Consider the following 19,652-nt stretch of genomic DNA (forward strand, 5'->3'; position numbering starts at 1 on the left):
GCGGCCCCTCCCCTGGGGCCGCAGAGCGGCCATGTTGCCTCTGGGCGGCCGCCTCTCGCACGGGGGCGGCCATCTTGCACGAGGGCAGGCACTTCCGGGAGGGGAAGGGGGGCCGCCATGTTGGGCGGGCGCAGGCACTTGCATGGGGGCAGCCATTTTGCACGGGGCAGGGGGCGCGGCCTAGCACAAGGCTCTCGCATGAGGCTGTAGCACCAGGGCGGCCATTTTGTCCCAGGACGGCCATTTTGTCCCAGGGCGGCCATTTAGCACCAGGGCAGCCATTTTGTCCCGGGGAGGCCATTTAGCACCAGGGCAGCCATTTTACCCGAGGGTGGCCATATTGCCCGAGGGCAGCCATTTTGAATCACGGTGGCCATTTAGCACCAGGGCAGCCATTTTAAATCAGGGCACCCATTTAACCCAGGGCAGCCATTTTGCCGCAGGGCGGCCACTTAGCATCAAGGCGGCCATTTTCATCCCAGGCGGCCATTTTGTCCCCGGGTGGCCATTTAGCACCAAGGGGGTGGCTTTTGTAGGAGACTAACCCCATGCGGGCGGCCATTTTGTGCGAGGGGCGGCCATCTTGTGCGAGGGCGCGAGACAGAGCAGTACAAAAAGGGGGTGCGGGGGGGGGGGGCTGGTCCCAATGGGGACGTAGGGGGGGGGCTCGGGGTCCCCCCCCTCATGGCGCCAGGACGAAGCCCCCCCCCACGAGGCCGTCAGCGACGTCCCCGTCGTCGTCATCATCCCCAGGGGGGGCCCGGGCTGTGATGACATCATCAATGACACCCCAATAGCGGCCCCCTCCCAAAATACCCCCCCCAGGATAAACAGGCCCCGCCCCCCAGTTCTGATCCCCATTGGGGACCCCCTCCCTGTCGGAAACTCCCCCCCCAGAGACCCCCCCATAATGGGGACACCCCCCGCTCCAAATAAACCGCCCCCCCAGGGCCACCCCCCCACAATAGCTGGGACCCCCAAACCAGGGACCCCCCCCAAAACCAGGGACCCCCCCCAAAACCAGGGACCCCCCCCCATCAAGGACACCCCCCCCCCGCATAAGGGACCCCTCCCCCTCCCCCCATTTGGAGCCCCTCCCCCCCAAATAAGGGACCCCCCCCAATTTGCCCCCCCCCTCACCATGGGGCTCCTGCAGCCGCCGGCCCCCGGCCCCACTGAGCAGCAGCCCCTGGGGACACAGAGAGGGGGGACACGGGGGGGACAGCGTCAACCTGGGACCCCCCCCAACCCTCGTGTTGTCCCCCATGTCCCCCTCGTGTCCCTCCATGTCCCCTCATGTCCCCATGTCCCTCCATGTCCCCCATGTCCCCCATGTCCCCCACATCTCCCATGTCCCCATGTCCCCCCATGTTCCCCCATGTCCCCGTGTCCCCCCATGTCTCCCACATCTCCCATGTCCCCATGTCCCTCCATGTCCCTCCATGTCCCCATGTCCCCCACATCCCCCATGCCCCCCCATGTCCCCCATTTCCCTCCATGTCCTCTCATGTGCCCATGTCCCCCACGTCCCCCATGTCCCATGTCCCCCATGTCCCTCCATGTCCCCCCATGTCCCCATGTCCCTCCATGTCCTTCCATGTCCCCGTGTCCCCCCATGTCCCCCACATCTCCCATGTCCCCATGTCCCTCCATGTGTCCCCATGTCCCTCCATGTCCCCATGTCCCCATGTCCCCCACGTCCCCCATGTCCCCCCATGTCCCCCATGTCCCCCCATGTCCCCCATGTCCCTCCATGTCCCCATGTCCCCTCCATGTCCCCCCCGTCCCCCCCGTCCCTACCAGCCCGCGGGGCCCCCCCAGCTCCGGCTCCAGCTCCGGGCGCTTGAGGGGCCCCCCGGCATCGTCACCGCCACCCGGTTCCAGCGCCCTGCAATCACACGCTAATTACATGCTAATCACATGCTAATTACACGCTAATTTTATGCTAATGTCCCAGCAACGAAATGCTGACCACACGCTAATGACTTCCTGCGTACACATTAATGCTGTGCTAACCACATGCTAATTATATGCTAATGACACACTAAAACATCACGCTGATAATGTCAACAGGCCACCAATAGTATGCTAATGTCATGCTAATAACATGATAATGGATGCTAATTGCACGCGAATGTCATGCTAATATGCGTTAACACTGCACTAATTATATGCTAATGTCATGCTAATTACACGCAGATGACACATGTAGGGTGCCAGGACACGCCCCCTGCCCGGCCCCGCCCCCTCCCACGCCTCGGCCCCGCCCCCCACGTGCTGCAACCCCCCGCCCCACCACAGGCCCCGCCTCCTCGCGGGAAGGCCCCGCCCACCTTTTCCTGGGGGCGTGTCCCGCGGCGGGGCGGGGCCCGGCGAGGGCGGGGTCGCTGCCCCAGCGGCGCGGGGGCGGGGCTCCCGCGGGGGGCGGGGCCGGCGGGGGGCGGGGCCCGGGCAGGCTGCGGGCCCGGGGGCGGGGCGGGGGCGGCGGGGGGGGGCGGCGCCGCGCGGGGGCGGGGCCCGCGGCCCGGCCCCGCCCCCGGCCCCGCCCCCGCGGCGCCTCGGCCCCGCCCAGCTGGAAGTCGCCGTCCATGGGGATGTAGGGGGCCAGCATGGCCAGGTCCAGGGCGCAGGGCTGGGGGGGGGGGGACACGGTGACACCCCCGCGGGGTGACAACAACCCCCCGCGGGGTGACAACAACCCCCACCTGGTGACACCCTCATCTGGGGACAGCCCCATCTGGCGACCTGTGCCTCCCCCCGCCTCCATGGGGTGACACCTCCGCCGCGGGGTGACATCAACCCCCCCGTGGGGTGACACCAACCTCCCACCCATCGGGTGACACCCGGATTTGGCAACCTGTTCCCCAACCTTCCACCCTGCAATGAACCCCCCCCCCCACCTCCATGGGGTGACACCCCGTCCATGGGGTGACACCAACTCCCCGTGAGGTGACATCAACCCTCCCCTCCATCAGGTGACACCCCCCTCTGGTGACACCCGCGTTTGGTGACAGCCCTATCTGGTGACAGCCCCATTCGGTGACCTGTTCCCAACCCCTCCCCCTGCATCGGGATGACCCCCCTGCTCCATGGGGTGACACCCCCCCCCGTGGGGTGACACCAACCCCCCGCATCGAGGTGACCCCCCCCCCACATTGGGGTGACCCCCCCATGGGGTGTCCCCCCCACCCCGGTACCTGCAGCGCTGTCCCCTGCCCCGCGCTGGCCCCCAGCAGCTTCTGCACCTCCAGGAGCAGCTCGTCCCCGGGGGGCTGGGGGGACAGTGTCACCTGCACCCCCTCCCCGGGACCCCCTGCCACCCCCAAGTCCTCCCAAGACCCAAATGGACCCGCTGGGGACCCCAAAGTTCCTCTAGGGACCCCCCCAGTCCTCCAGGGACCCCCAGGGTCCTCCAGGGATCCCCCAAGTCCTCCAGGGACCCACAAGGACCCCCAAGTCCTCCAAGGATCCCCCAAGTCCTCCAGGGACCCACAAAGTCCTCCAGGGACCCCCAGGGTTCTCCAGGGACCCCCAAAGACTTCCCAGGAACCCACAAAGTCCTCCAGGGTCCTCCAGAGACACTCCAGAGTTCTCAAAGGACCCTCTTGGTCCTCCAGAGACCTCCAAAGACCCCCAGGGCTCCCCCCAAGATCTCCAGGGACCCCCATTGTCTTCCAGGAACCAACAAAGTCCTCCAGGAACCCCCCAGGTCCTCCAGGGACCCCCAAAGACCTCCCAGAGACCCACCCCAGGTCCTCCAGGGACCCCCAAAGACCTCCCAGAGACCACCCCCACTTCCTCCAGGGACCCCCATTGTCCTCCAGGAACCCCCAAAGTCCTCCAGGGACCCCCCCAGGTCCTCCAGGGACCCCCAAAGTCCTCCAGGGCCCCCCTAGGTCCTCCCAGAGACCACCTCCACTTCCTCCAAGGACCCCCATTGTCCTCCAGGAACCCCCAAAGTCCTCCAGGGCCCCCCTAGGTCCCCCGGGACCCCCCCCCAGGTCCTCCAGGGCCCCCCAAAGTCCTCCAGGGCCCCCCTAGGTCCCCCGGGACCCCCCCCCAGGTCCTCCAGGGACCCCCAAAGACTTCCCAGAGACCCCCCCCCCAGGTCCTCCAGGGACCCCCAAAGTCCTCCAGAGACCCCCAAAGACCTCCCAGAGACCCCCCCCCCAGGTCCTCCAGGGACCCCCAAAGTCCTCCAGGGACCCCCAAAGACTTCCCAGAGACCCCCCCCCCAGGTCCTCCAGGGACCCCCAAAGTCCCCCAGAGACCCCCAAAGACCTCCCAGAGACCCCCCCCCAGGTCCTCCAGGGACCCCCGAAGACCCCCGGGACCCCCCCGGGCCCGTCGGTGGGTCTCACCGGGGAGGGGCTGCGGGGCCGGCGCCGCGGCGGGGCGGCCGGGGCCGGCTCGAAGATGGGCGCCAGCAGGCGGGCGAGCTCGGGGGTGCAGAAGCGCCGGGGGTCCCGCTGCAGCGCGGCCTCGGGGACGTGCGCCGGCCGCACGAACGCCAGCAGCCGCGGGGCCCGCAGCTCTGCGCCCGCCGCCGGCGTCAGCGCCGCCGCGGAGCGGCCCGGGGACCCCGCGAACCACCCCAGGGAACCCCCGAAACGCCCCGAAACCCCCCCAAACCCCCCGAAACGGGCCCCGAAACCCCCCCAAACGGGCCCAGAAACCCCCCGAACGCCCCAGAACGGGGCCAGAAATCCCCCCAAATGCCCCAAAACGGGCCCAGAAATCCCCCCGAATGCCCCGAAACGGGCCCAGGAACACCCCGAACACGCTGAAATGGGCCCAGAAACCCCCTGAATGCCCCCAAACAGGCCAACATACCCCGCAAAACGGCCCACATACCCCCAGAAAACACCCAAGTGCCCCCAAACAGTCCCAGAAACTCCCCCAAAACCCTGAAATGGACCCAGAAACCCCCAGGAACCCCTAAAATGCCCCAAAATGCAGCCAAAATGGCCCCCAACTGGCCCACATACCCCCAAATGCCCCCAAACAGACCCACATACCCCCAGAAATGTCCCAAATACCCCCAGAAACCCCCACAATGCCCCAAACGGGCCAAGAAAGCCTCCAAATGCCCCAAAATGGGCCCAGATATCCCCAGAAAGGGCCCAGATACCCCCACAAAACCCTGAAATGCCCCCAAACCGGCCCACATACTTCCAGGAACACCTAAAACACCCCAAAACGCACCCAGAAACACCCCAAATGGACCCAAACACCCCCAGAAACACCCAAAATGGACATGGGAACATCCAAGACACACCCAGACCCCCCCCCAAACACCCCCTGAAACCTCCAAACAGCGCAGAAACCACAGAACAGCCCCAGAACCCCTGAAATGGCCATAAACAGCTTTAGGACCCTCTAAAATACCCCTAAACACCCCAAAGTACCCCTGAAAATTCCCAATGCAATCCCGAAAGATCCCTGGAGACCCCCAAACACCCTGAAACAGCCCCAAACACCCCCAGAATCCCACAAAATGCTCCGGATCCACCTAAAACACCCTGAAACAACTCCAGAACTGCCCAACCGCCCCAAAAATGTCACCAAACACCCTCAGAAAATGCCAAAACACCCCCCAAAATGTCCCCAGATCCCTTCAAAACACCCCAAACCCCCCAAACACCCCCAGAACCTCCCAAAATACCCCAGGAGCCCCTCCAGACACCCCCAGAAACACCCCCAAACATCCCCAAGAACCTCCCCAAATATCCCCAAAAATGATCCAAACACCCCCAGAACCCCCCAAAAGCCCCAAACCTCCCCCCAAACACCTCAAAACACCCCAAACACTCCCAAAACCCACGTGAACTCCCCCAACACCTTTAAAACACCCCTGAAACCACCCAAAACACCCCCAAATGACCCAAGCCTCCCCAGAACCCCCTAAACTTCCTCCCAAAACACCCCCCAAATACCCCAAACACCCCCAAATGCCCCCAAAACCACCCTGGAAAACCCCAACACCCCCAAAACAACCCCCAAACCCAGCGGTAACGCCCCAAACCTCCCACCAATCCCCGGAACACCCCCAAAACCCCCAAATGCCCCCCAAATCCTCCAGATTCCCCCCCAAAACACCCCCAAAGCCACCAGGAACCCCCCGTCCCCAGTGTCCCCGGTGTCACCCGCACCGAGACGCAGGTCCAGGAGGGTGTCTGGGGGCTCCGGCGGGGCGAGGGGGGGTGGGCGCCGTCCTTGTCCCCGTCGCTCCGTCTGTTCCAGGGAGAGCACCACGCCGGGGAGCTCCACCCCGCTGGGAACAACAGCCAGTGTCAGCCGGTGTCACCCGGTGTCACCCAAACACCCTCCCTGGAAACCCCTCGGACACCAACACCGTGCCAGGGAGCTCTACCCTGCTGGGAACAACAGCCAGTGTCACCTGCTGTCACCCGCTGTCACCCATTGTCACCCGTTGTCACCCAGACATCCTCCCTGGAAACCCCTCAGACATCAACACCGTGCCAGGGAGCTCTACCCTGCTGGGGACAACCTGTCAACAACACCTGGTGTCACCCAGTGTCACCCGGTGTCACCCAGACACCCTCCCTGGAAAACCCCCAGACACCAACACCGTGCCAGGGAGTTCCACCTATCAACCGCACCCCATGTGTCACCCAGTGTCACCTGGTGTCACCCAGTGTCACTCATGTTCCTATGTCCCCACATCCCCATGTCCCCCGTCCACCTGTCACCCTGTCCGCCTGTCACCCCGTCACCTGAGCAGGAAGTGCAGGCAGACGATGGCCTCGGGGCGAGCGCTGCGGCTGTTGGCGACGACGGTGGCCTGGGTCTGCGCCCACACGTACCCCCCGCGCTTGGCCAACAGGCGGTACTGGCTTGTCACCGCCTGTCCCTTCACCAGCACTGCGGGGACACGGGGACAGGGTGGGACACAGGGACAGGGGGGTCACGTTGGGCAGGAAAATGGGGACAGGGAGCAGTGGGAACAATGGGACGTGGGGACAATGGGACATTGGGACAATGAGACATGGGGACAATGGGACGTGGGGACACAGGGACATGGGGACAATGAGACGTGGGGACACAGGGATGTGGGGACAGTGGGACATGGGGACACAGGGACATGGGGACAACGGGAATGGGCATGAGGGGGAGAGAGGGGCCCAGGGGGTCCCCACGGGGAACAGGGGGGTGTCAGGGGCTGTAGGGGTGTAGTTGGGGTGTAGCACCCCCGTGCGGCTGTTGCTCGTGCATGGTGACGCTGTGGCTCAGGGGGTTCATTGGTGTACAGGGGGCTCTAGGGAGTACATGTAGGTTCAGGGGGGTTCAGTTCGGGTGTAGGGGGGTGCAGTTGGGGTGTAGCACCCCAGTGTGGCTGTTGCTCACACGTGGTGATGCTGTGACTCGGGATTCGTTGGTTTACAGGGGGGTCTAAGGGGTACATGGGGGTTCAGTTCGGGTGTAGGGGGGTGTAGTTGGGGTGTAGCACCCCAGTGTGGCTGTTGCTCACACGTGGTGATGCTGTGACTCGGGATTCGTTGGTTTACAGGGGGGTCTAAGGGGTACATGGGGGTTCAGGGGGGTTGAGTTCGGGTGTAGGGGGGTGCAGTTGGGGTGTAGCACCCCAGCGTGGCTGTTCCTCACACGTGGTGATGCTGTGACTCAGGATTCATTGGTTTACAGGGGGGTCTAAGGGGTACATGGGGGTTCAGTTTGGGTGTAGGGGGGTGTAGTTGGGGTGTAGCGCCCCGGTGCGGCTGTTGCTCACGCGCGGTGATGCTGTGACTCAGGGGATTCTTTGGTTTACAGGGGGATCTAAAGGGTACATGGGGGCTCGGGGGGGTTCAGTTCAGGTGTAGGGGGGTGTAGTTGGGGTGTAGCGCCACGGTGCGGCTGTTGCTCACGCGCAGTGATGCTGTAACTCAGGGGATTCTTTGGTTTACAGGGGGATCTAAGGGGTACATGGGGGTTCAGGGGGGGTTCAGTTCGGGTGTAGGGGGGTGTAGTTGGGGTGTAGCACTCCAGTGTGGCTGTTGCTCACGCGCGGTGACGCTGCGGCTCAGGGCGCCCGAGTCAAGCGCGTGGACAAGCTCGTAGAGGGAACAGCCGAGGAGCTCGTGGGGCGCGAAGCCGGACACCGCCTCCATCCTGCGGGTGACAACAACACCCAGGGGTGCTACAGCATCAACAACAGCCCCCCGGTACAGCCCAAAACCGCCTCCATCCTGCAGGTGACAACAACACTCAGGGGTGCTACAGCGTCAACAACAGCCCCCCGGTACAGCCCCAAACCGCCTCCATCCTGCGGGTGACAACAACACCCAGGGGTGCTACAGCATCAACAACAGTCCCCCCCCGCCGGTACAGCCCGACACTGCCTCCATCCTGTGGGTGACAACAGCGCGCATGGGTGCTACAGCGTCAACAACCACCCTACAGCGCGAGTTGAGTTGAGGGATTTCAGGGGCTGTCCCTGTCTATGGGGCTGTCCCCATGTCCCCAGTGTCCTCAGTGTCCCCAATGTCCCCCATGTCCCCAATGTCCCCAATGTCACCTCTAGTTGCAGTAGATGAACCGCATGTCCAGCTGGGGGTGTCCCTGTCTATGGGGGTGTCCCTGTCTATGGGGGTGTCCCCAATGTCCCCCATGTCCCCAATGTCCCCATTGTCCCCAATGTCCCCAACGTCACCTCTCGTCGCAGTAGGTGAACCGCATGTCCAGCTGGGGGTGTCCCTGTCTATGGGGGTGTCCCCAATGTCCCCCATGTCCCCAATGTCCCCAATGTCCCCAGGTTGTCCCCATTGTCCCCAGGATGTCCCCAATGTCCCCAACGTCACCTCTCGTCGCAGTAGGTGAACCGCATGTCCAGCTGGGGGTGTCCCTGTCTATGGGGGTGTTCCCATTGTCCCCAATGTCCCCAATGTCCCCCATGTCCCCAATGTCCCCAGGTTGTCCCCAATGTCCCCAGTGTCCCCAACGTCACCTCTCGTCGCAGTAGGTGAACCGCATGTCCAGCTGGGGGTGTCCCTGTCTATGGGGGTGTCCCCAATGTCCCCCATGTCCCCAGGGTGTCCCCAGGTTGTCCCCAATGTCCCCAGTGTCCCCATTGTCACCTCTCATCGCAGTAGGTGAACCGCATGTCCAGCTGGGAGTGTCCCTGTCTATGGGGGTGTCCCCAATGTCCCCCATGTCCCCATTGTCCCCAATGTCCCCATTGTCCCCATTGTCCCCATTGTCCCCAACGTCACCTCTCGTCGCAGTAGGTGAACCGCATGTCCAGCTGGGAGTGTCCCTGTCTATGGGGGTGTCCCCAATGTCCCCCATGTCCCCAATGTCCCCAGGTTGTCCCCATTGTCCCCATTGTCCCCAACGTCACCTCTCGTCGCAGTAGGTGAACCGCATGTCCAGCTGGGGGTGTCCCTGTCTATGGGGGTGTCCCCCATGTCCCCCATGTCCAGCTGGGGGTGTCTCCAGGTTGTCCCCAGTGTCCCCATTGTCACCTCTCGTCGCAGTAGGTGAACCGCATGTCCAGCTGGGGGTGTCCCTGTCTGTGGGGGTGTCCCCATTGTCCCCAATGTCCCCATTGTCCCCAATGTCCCCAGTGTCCCCATTGTCACCTCTCGTCGCAGTAGGTGAACCGCATGTCCAGCGAGTGGCGGCTGAGGACGGCGCCGGGCGCCAGCGGCGCCTCGATGGCCCCCGGGTGGGCGATGGCCTCGCAGAGCAGCACCAGGGCGCGGGGCGGGGGGCGGCCCCCCCAGCGCCCCACACACTGCACCACCTGCGGGACCCACAGTGAGACCCATAGCGAGACCCATAGCGACACACAGAGACCCCCCCACGGAGACCCCCCTCCATGGAGTCCCCCCCAGAGAAGTCCCCATGGAGACCCCCCAACACCCCCCGACCTCCCCAAGCACCCCCAAAATCCCCTCCAAGTTCCCCCCGGGAACACCCCCAGGATCCCTCAGGGACCCCAACCCCCCAGGAGCCCTGAAATCCCCCTGAGGACCCCCAAAACCCTCCCAAATCCCACCCAGGATCCCAATGACCCCCTAAATGCCCCAAATTCCCTCCCAGGACCCCCAGGGACCCCAATGACCCCCTAAATGCCCCAAATCCAACCCAAATCCCCTCCCAGAATCCCCAGGGACCCCTCCAGGACCCCAATGACCCCCCAAACACCCCCCAAATCCCCTGCATGGACCCCTAGGGACCCCAATGACCCCCCAGGAGCCCACAAATCCCCCCAGGAGCACCCCAAATCTCCCAAATCCCCCCAAGTCCCCCCAGGGACCCCCAGGATCCCTCAGAGACCCCTATGACCTCCCCAGGACTCCCAAATGCCCCCAAATCCCATGCAACCCCTCCCCGGGACCCCCCCAAATCTCCCACAGGGACCCCCAGGACCCTCCAAATCCCTCCCCAGGGACCCCCAAATCCCTAAGAGACCCCTATGACCCCCAGGGACTCCCAAACACCCCCAAATTCCCCCAAAATTCCCCCAGGAACGCCCAAATCCCCCCCAGGGACCTCAATGACACCCAGGAGTCCCCAAATCCCCCTAGGACCCCCGAAATCCCACCAAACCCCCCCAGGGACCCTCACGACCTCTCAGAGACCCCTATGACCCCCCAAGACTCCCAAACATGCCCAAATCCCCCCCAGACCCCCCCCAGGACCCCCAAATCCTCCCCAGGGACCCCCAGGGATCCCAATGAACCCCCAGGAGCCCCCAAATCCCCCCAGGGACCCCTGGAACCCCCCAAATCCCCCTCAGGGACCCCCAGGGACCCCAGTGAACCCCCAGGAGCCCCCAAATCACCCCCAGGGACCCCTAGGACCCTCCAAATCCCCCCCCAGGGACCCCCAATGACCCCCCAGGACTCCCAAACACCCCCAAATCCCCACCAGGGACCCCCCAGGACCCCCAAAATCGGCCAACCACCCCCCCAGGGACCCCCAGGAGCCACCAAATCCCCCCAGGATCCTCCAAATCCCCCCAGGGACCCCCAGGGACCCCAATGACCTCCCAGAAGTCCCCAAATCCCCCCAGGAACCCCCAAATCCCCTCCAGCGACCCCTAGGACCCTCCAAATCCACCCAGGACCCCCCAACCCCCCCAAATCCCCCCCAGGGACCCCCAGGACCCCCCAAATCCCCCAACCTCCAACCCCCCCCCAGGGACCCCCAGGGACCCCAATGACCCCCAGGACCCCCAAATCCCCCCAGAACCCTCAAAACCCCCCAAAACCTCCCCAGGGACCCCCAGGACCCTCCAAATCCCCCCAGGACCCCCCCAGGGACCCCCCAGGACCCCCAAAATCCGCCAACCCCCCCCAGGGACCCCCAGGAGCCCCCAAATACCCCCAGGATCCTCCAAATCCCCCCCAGGGACCCCCAGGGACCCCAATGACCCCCAGGATCCCCAAATCCCCCCAGGAACCCCCAAATCCCCCCCAGGGACCCCCAGGACCCTCCAAATCCCCCCAGGACCATGCAGGACCCCTCAAATCCCCCCCAGGAACCTCCAGGACCCCCAAAATCCCCCAACTCCCCCCCAGGGACCCCCAGGGACCCCAATGACCCCCCAGGAGCCCCCAAATCCCCCCAGGATCCTCCAAATCCCCCCCAGGGACCCCCAGGGACCCCAATGACCCCCAGGACCCCCAAATCCCCCCAGAACCCTCAAAACCCCCCAAATCCTCCCCAGGGACCCCCAGGGACCCCAATGACCCCCCCCACGAGTCCCCAAATCCCCCCAGGAATCCCCAAATCCCCCCCAGGGACCCCCAGGACCCTCCAAATCCACCCAGGACCACCCAGGACGCCCCAAATCCCCCCCAGAAACCTCCAGGACCCCCCAAATCCCCCAACGCCCCCCAGGGATCCCCAGGGACCCCAATGACCCCCCGGGAGCCCCCAAATCCCCCCAGGATCCTCCAAATCCCCCCCAGGGACCCCCAGGGACCCCAATGACCCCCAGGACCCCCAAATCCCCCCAGTACCCTCAAAACCCCCCAAATCCTCCCCAGGGACCCCCAGGGACCCCAATGACCCCCCCACGAGTCCCCAAATTCCCCCAGGAATCCCCAAATCCCCCCAGGGACCCCCCAAATCCACCCAGGACCCCCCAACGCCCCCCAAATCCCCCCCAGGGACCACCAGGACCCCCCAAATCCGCCCCCCCCTCAGGGACCCCCCAGAAGCCCCCAATTTCCCCCAGGATCCTCCAAATCCCCCCCAGGGACCCCCAGGGACCCCAATGCCCCCCAGGACCCCCAAATCCCCCCAGAACCCTCAAACCCCCCCAAATCCTCCCCAGGGACCCCCAAACCCCCTAAATCCCCCCCAGGAACCCCCAGGGACCCCAATGACCCCCCAGGAGCCCCCAAATCCCCCCAGGACCCTCCAAATACCCCCTAGGGACCCCCAGGGACCCCAATGACCCCCAGGATCCCCAAATCCCCCCAGAACTCTCAAAAACCCCCAAATCCTCCCCAGGGACCCCCAGGGACCCCAATGACCCCCCCACGAGTCCCCAAATCCCCCCAGGAACCCCCAACCCCCCCCCAGGGACCCCCAGGACCCTCCAAATCCACCCAGGACCCCCCCAACTCCCCCCCCAAACCTCCAGGACCCCCAAAATCCCCCAACCCCCCCCCAGGGACCCCCAGGGACCCCAATGACCCCCCAGGAGCCCCCAAATCCCCCCAGGATCCTCCAAATCCCCCCCAGGGACCCCCAGGGACCCCCAATGACCCCCAGGACCCCCAAATACCCCCAGGAACCCCCAAATCCCCCCCAGGGACCCCCAGGACCCTCCAAATCCCCCCAGGACCATGCAGGACCCCCCAAATCCCCCCCAGAAACCTCCAGGACCCCCCAAATCCCCCAACCCCCCCCAGGGACCCCAATGACCCCCAGGATCCCCAAATCCCCCCAGGAACCCCCAAATCCCCCCCAGGGACCCCCAGGACCCTCCAAATCCCCCCAGGACCATGCAGGACCCCTCAAATCCCCCCCAGGAGCCCCCAAATCCCCCCAGGACCCTCCAAATCCCCCCCTAGGGACCCCCAGGGACCCCAATGACCACCCAGAACCCCCAAATCCCCCCAGAACCCTCAAAACCCCCCAAATCCTCCCCCAGGGACCCCCAAACCCCCCAAATCCCCCCCAGGGTCCCCCAGGGCCCCCCACCTTCCAGGCGGGCGCCCGCAGCCCCAGGCTGCGCCCGCGGGGGCTCAGGGCGCTCCTCATGCGCAGGGAGCAGCCCCCGGCGCCGCGGCGGCGGCCAGCGCCTGCGGGGACACGGGGACATTGGGGACACTGGGGACACCGGGGGATAACGGGGACATTGGGGACACAGGGACATGGGGGACACTGGGGACACCGGGGGATAATGGGGACATGGGGGATAACGGGGACATTGGGGACACGGGGACATGGGGGACACTGGGGACACCGGGGTATAATGGGGACATGGGGGGTAATGGGGACATTGGGGACACTGGGGACACCGGGGGATAATGGGGACATTGGGGACACTGGGGGTAATGGGGACATGGGGGACACGGGGACACGGGGGTATAATGGGGACATAGGGGATAATGGGGACATTGGGGACACTGGGGACATGGGGGGACACGGGGACACGGGAGGATAATGGGGACATTGGGGACACGGGGGGATAATGGGGACATAGGGGATAATGGGGACATTGGGGACACCGGGGACACGGGGGGACACGGGGACACGGGAGGATAATGGGGACATTGGGGACACGGGGACAATGGGGAGACACGGGGGGATAATGGGGCCATTGGTGATATTGGGGACATGGGGGGCATGGGGGGATAATGGGGACATTGGGGACACTGGGACATGGGGAGACACAGGGGGATAATGGGGACATTGGGGACATGAGGGGGACACGGGGACACGGGGGGATAATGGGGACATTGGGGACACGGGGGCGCGGGGAGACACAGGGACATGGGGGATAATGGGGACATTGGGGACACTGGGGGATAATGGGGGATAATGGGGACATTGGGGACACGGGGACACAGGGGATAATGGGGACATGGGGGATAATGGGGACATTGGGGACACGGGGACATGGGGAGACACGGGGGGATAATGGGGACATTGGGGACATGAGGGGGACACGGGGACACGGGGGGATAATGGGGACATTGGGGACACGGGGGGCGCGGGGAGACACGGGGACATGGGGGGATAATGGGGACATTGGGGACACGGGGGCGCAGGAGGACATGGGGACATGGGGAGACATGAGGGGATAATGAGGACATTGGGGACACAGGGACATGGGGAGACACGGGGGGATAATGGGGACATTGGGGACATGAGGGGAACACGGGGACACGGGGGGATAATGGGGACATTGGGGACACGGGGGGCGCAGGGGGACATGGGGACATGGGGACATGGGGAGACATGAGGGGATAATGAGGACATTGGGGACACGGGGACATGGGGAGACACGGGGGGATAATGGGGACATTGGGGACATGAGGGGAACACGGGGACACGGGGGGATAATGGGGACATTGGGGACAGAGGGGCGCAGGGGGACATGGGAACATGGGGAGACATGAGGGGATAATGAGGACATTGGGGACACTGGGGACACAGGGAGATACGGGGACATGGGGGATAATGGGGACATTGGGGACATGGGGAGACACGGGGGGATAATGGGGACATTGGGGACACAAGGGGATAATGGGGACATTGGGGACATGGGGAGACACGGGGGGATAATGGGGACATTGGTGATATTGGGGACATGGGGGGACATGGGGAGAATGGGGACATGGGGGGCATGGGGGACACGGGGGGACATTGGGGACATGGGGGGACATTGGGAGGCATGGGGGGATAATGGGGACATTGGTGACACTGTGGACACGGGGGACATGGGGAAATAATGTTGACATTGGGGACACAGGGACATGGGGGGATAATGGGGACATTGGGGACACAGGGACATGGGGCACATGGGGGACATGGGGGGACATTGGGGACAGGAGGATATTGGGGGATATGGGGACATGGGACCATGTGGGGATATGGTGGACATGGAAACATTGGGGGATATGGGGACATTGGGGACATTGGGGACATGGGGCATGAGGGGACATTGGGGACATTGGGGACATGGGGGTGTGTGGGGATAATGGGGACATGGGGACATTGGGGATATGGGGGACACTGAGGACACTGGGGACAATGGGGATATTGGGGACTTGTGGGGACACGTGGGGATGCGTAAGGACACCAGGGGCATGTGGGACATGTGGGGACATGCAGGGACATTGGGGACATGTGGGACATGGGAGGACATGCAAGGACATGTGGGGGACACAGAGGGACATAGGAGAACACCGGAGACACGGGGGGATGCACAGGGACATGTGGGACACGTGGGGACACGAGGGGACACGAGGGGACCTGGGGGGACACATGGGGACAGTTTGGGACACCCGGGGATGCGGGGGGGACACTTGGGGACACTCGGGGACGCGCTCACCGTGCCGGGGGCTCAGCAGCTCCTGCAGCTCCTCATGGTCACAGGGGTGGACGAAGTCGAAGGCGCTTTGACCCATGAGCTCCAGCTGGGGACACGGGGACATGGGGGGACACGGGGGGACATGTGGGGACACATGGGACACGCGTGTGACACGCAGGGCACCCACGCAACGAGGACACGCCGTGCCAGCGCACGCCGAGGACACCCTAAGGACACCCCAGGGACACCAAGGTCACATGGACGCTCCAAGGACACTCCAAGGACACCAAAGCCACCCCAAGGCCACCCCAAGGCCACCAAAGCCACCAAGGCCACCAAGTGCATCCTAAGGACACCAAGGACACCCCAGGGACACCAAGGCCACCCCAAAGCCACCAAGGCCACCCCAAGGACACAGAAAGGACACACCAAACACACACCAAGCGCACCCCAATCACACCCCAAGAACACCAAGGCCACCAAGGCCGCCCCAAGGTCACCAAGGCCACCAAGAACACCAAGGCCACCCCAAGGTCACCAAGGCCACCGCAAGGCCACCAAGGCCACCCGGCACACCTGGCTGAGCCCCAGCAGGCGGTGCACGTTCTCGGACAGGTAGATGATGTCCCCAGCGTCACTGAGCACCATCACGAAGCCGCCCAGCGCCGGCAGGTAGCAGCCGTCCACAGGCTCGGCCGCCTCCGCCGCGCCTGTCCCCAAGGGGCCCCAGGGTGGTGGGAGGTCCTCGAGGTCCCCAGGGTGCTGGGGGGTCCCCATAGTGGGGTGGGACCCCAAGGGGACGTTGGGTTCCATGGGGCACAGTTGGGACCCCAAGAGGACATTGACCTCCCGGGGCTCCCCATGGTCATGGTGGGTTCCCAAGGAGTCATTGAGCTCCCCACGGCCATCGAAGTTCCCTAAGGGGCCGTGGGGCTCCCCATGGCCATGGTGGGTCCCCAAGGGCCGCGGGGCTCCCCATGGTCATCGAAGGTCCCCAAGGGGCCATGGGGCTCCCCATGGTCATGGTGGGTCCCCAAGGAGCCGTTGGGCTCCCCACGGCCATCGAAGGTCCCCAAAGGGCCGTGGGGCTCCCCATGGTCATGGTGGGTCCCCAAGGGGCTGTTGGGCTCCCCATGGCCATCAAAGGTCCCCAAGGGGCCGTGGGACTCCTCATAGTCCTAGTGGGACCCCAAGGGGATGTTGGGTTCCATGGGGCACAGTTGGGACCCCAAGAGGACATTGACCTCCCCATGATCATGGCGGCTCCGCAAGAGCACGTTGGGTTCCCTGGGCCACCGTTGGGTCCCCAAGAGGTCATTGGACTCCCCATGGTCATGGCGGGTCCCCAAAGGGACATCGGGGTCCCCATGGTCATGGGGGCTCCCCAAGAGCACATTGCGTTCCCCATGGGTGTGGTGGATCCCCAAGGGGATGTTGGATGGTCATGGTGGGTCCCTAAGAGGACGTTGAGGTCCCCATGGTCACGGTGACTCCCCAAGAGGCCATTGGGTTCCTAGGCACATGGTTGGGTCCCCAATAGCATGTTGGGCTTCCCACGGTTGTGGTGGATCCCCTAGGGGACGCTGGGTCCCCAAGAGCATGCTGCGTTCCCCATGGTGATGTTGGATCCCCAAGGGGACATTGGGTCCCTAAGGGACTGTTGAGTTCCCCATGGTCATGGTGGCTCCCCAAGAGGTCGTTCGGTTCCCGTGGTCATGGTGGCTCCCCAAGAGGGTGTTCAGTCCCCAAGAGGCCATTAGGTTCCCCATGGTGGTGGTGACTCCCCAAGAGCACGTTGAGTTCCCCATGGTCATGGTAGGTCCCCCAGAAGACATTGGGTTCCTATGATCATGGTGGGTCCTCAAGAGGCCATTGGGCTCCCCATGGTCATGGAGGATCCCCAAGGGGCCATTGGGATCCCCATGGTCATGGTGGGTCCCCAAAAGGATGTTGGGTCCCTAAGAGGACATTGGGTTCCCCATGGTCATGGTGACTCCTCAATGGGATGTTGGGTTCCCAGGCGCACGGTTGGGTTCCCAAGAATCTGTTGGGTCCCCAAGCTCCTCATGGTGGGTCCCATGGGCTCCCCATGGTCATGGTGGGTCCCCAAGGGGACATTGGGTTTCCAGGGGCAGTGTTGGGTTCCCAAGAGGCCGTAGGGTTCCATGGGCCAATGTTGGGTCCCCAAGAGGACATTGGGTTCCCCATGGTGGTTTGGGGTCCCCAAGGGGACGTTGGGTTCCAAGGTGCATGGTTGGGTCCCCAAAGGCATATTGGGCTCTGCGTGGCTATGGAGGGTCCCCAAGAGGCCGGGGGGCTTCCCATGGTCATGGTGACTCCCCAAGAGGATGTTGGGTTCCTAGGCGCACGGTTGGATTCCCAAGAGCATGTTGGGCTCCCCATGGTCAGGGTGACTCCCTAAGGGGATGTCGGGGTCATGGAGGGTCCCCAAGGGGCCATTGGGTTCCTCATGATCATGGTGGTTCCCTCAAAGGCCATTGGGTCCCATAGGGCAGTGTTGGGTCCCCAAGAGACTGTTTGGCTCCCCATGGCCATCAAAGGTCCCCAAGAGGCCATTGGGCGCCCCGTGGTCCTGGTGGGTTCCCAAAGGGTCATTGGGCTCCCCACGGCCATTGAAGGTCCCTAAGGGACTGTGGGGCTACCCATAGTCATGGTGGGTTCCCAAGGGGCTGTTGGGCTCCCCATGGCCATGGTGGGTCCCCAAGGGGCCGTGGGCTCCTCATGGTCATGGTGGGTCCCCAAGGGGCTGTTGGGCTCCTCATGGCAATCAAAGGTCCCCAAGGGTCCGTGGGCTCCCCATGGTCATGGTGGGTCCCCAAGGAGCCGTTGGGCTCCCCACAGCCATTGAAGGTCCCCAAAGGGCTGTGGGGCTCCCCGTGGTCATGGTGGGTCCCCAAGGGGCTCTTGGGCTCCTCATGGTCATGGTGGGTTCCCAAGGGGCTGTTGGGCTCCCCATGGTCATCAAAGATCCCCAAGGAGCCATTGGGCTCCCCATTGCCATTGAGGGTCCCCAAGGGGCGATGGGGCTCCCCATAGTCCTGGTGGGTCCCCAAGGAGCCGTGGGGCTCCCCATGGCCACCGAAGGTCCCCAAGGGGCCATGGGGCTCCCCATAGTCCTGGTGGGTTCCCAAGGAGCCATGGGGCTCCCCATAGTCATGGTGGGTCCCCAAGGGGTCGTTGGGCTCCCCATGGCAATCGAAGGTCCCCAAGGGGCCATAGGGCTCCCCATGGTCATGGTGGGTCCCCAAGGGGCAGTGGGGCTCCCCATAGCCATCAAAGGTCCCCAAGAAGCCGTTGGGCTCCCCATGGCCATCGAAGATCCCCAAGGAGCCATTGGGCTCCCCACGGCCACCGAAGGTCCCTAAGGGGCCATGGGGCTCCCCATAGCCATGGTGGGTCCCCAAGGGTCCGTTGGGCTCCCCACGGCCACCGAAGGTCCCCAAGGGGCCGTGGGGCTCCCCATGGTCATGGTGGGTTCCCAAGGCGCCGTTGGGCTCCCCATGGTCATCGAAGGTCCCCAAGGGTCCGTTGGGCTCCCCACGGCCACCGAAGGTCCCCAAGGGGCCATGGGGCTCCCCATAGCCATGGTGGGTTCCCAAGGGCCTCTTGGGCTCCCCATGGCCAATGAAGGACCCTAAGGGGCCATTGGGCTCCCCATGGCCATGGTGGGTCCCCAAGGGGCCGTGGGCTCCTCATGGTCATGGTGGGTTCCCAAGGGTCCGTTGGGCTCCCCACAGCCACCGAAGGTCCCCACGGGTCCCCGGGCGCTCACCGGGGGGCAGCAGGCGGCGCAGGCGCAGGTAGCTCAGCGTGAGGCGCATGACGGTGGCCTTGTCGAGGTGGGCGCCGCGCGCCAGCGGCAGCGCCCGGGCCAGCTGCGCGAAGGCGGCCGCCTCGCGGCTGCGGCGGCTGCGGGCGGCGTCCCGGGAGCGCTCGCGCCGCGCCTCGGGGACGCTCCTGGGGACAACGAGCTCCTATGGGTGACACTGGGATCCTAAGGGTGACACTGGGATCCTATGGGTGACACTGGGATCCTATGGGGGACACGGAGCTCGCGCCGCGCCTCGGGGACGCTCCTGGGGACAATGAGGTCCTATGGGTGACATTGAGT

At 64.5% G+C, this 19,652-nt stretch overlaps 1 protein-coding gene across 1 annotated transcript; it reads right to left on the reverse strand.

Annotated features, from left to right (window-relative positions):
- Positions 1–682: 682 nt before the first annotated feature.
- On the reverse strand, positions 683–19,498 carry HIF3A (hypoxia inducible factor 3 subunit alpha; the record flags this gene model as incomplete). The annotated part of the gene is made up of 12 exons (XM_088539492.1): positions 683–765; positions 1,141–1,189; positions 2,558–2,632; positions 3,198–3,272; positions 4,362–4,534; positions 6,153–6,274; positions 6,738–6,885; positions 8,024–8,130; positions 9,600–9,763; positions 15,516–15,626; positions 16,097–16,249; positions 19,309–19,498. Coding segments are annotated over 12 exons (1,450 nt in total), but the record flags the coding sequence as incomplete, so codon positions are not given.
- Positions 19,499–19,652: the final 154 nt, after the last annotated feature.

The sequence above is a fragment of the Tinamus guttatus genome, unplaced genomic scaffold (assembly GCF_059628265.1).
Source record: "Tinamus guttatus ecotype Peru unplaced genomic scaffold, ASM5962826v1 Tinamus_guttatus_pri_ptg001753l, whole genome shotgun sequence".
Lineage (NCBI taxonomy): Eukaryota > Metazoa > Chordata > Aves > Tinamiformes > Tinamidae > Tinamus > Tinamus guttatus.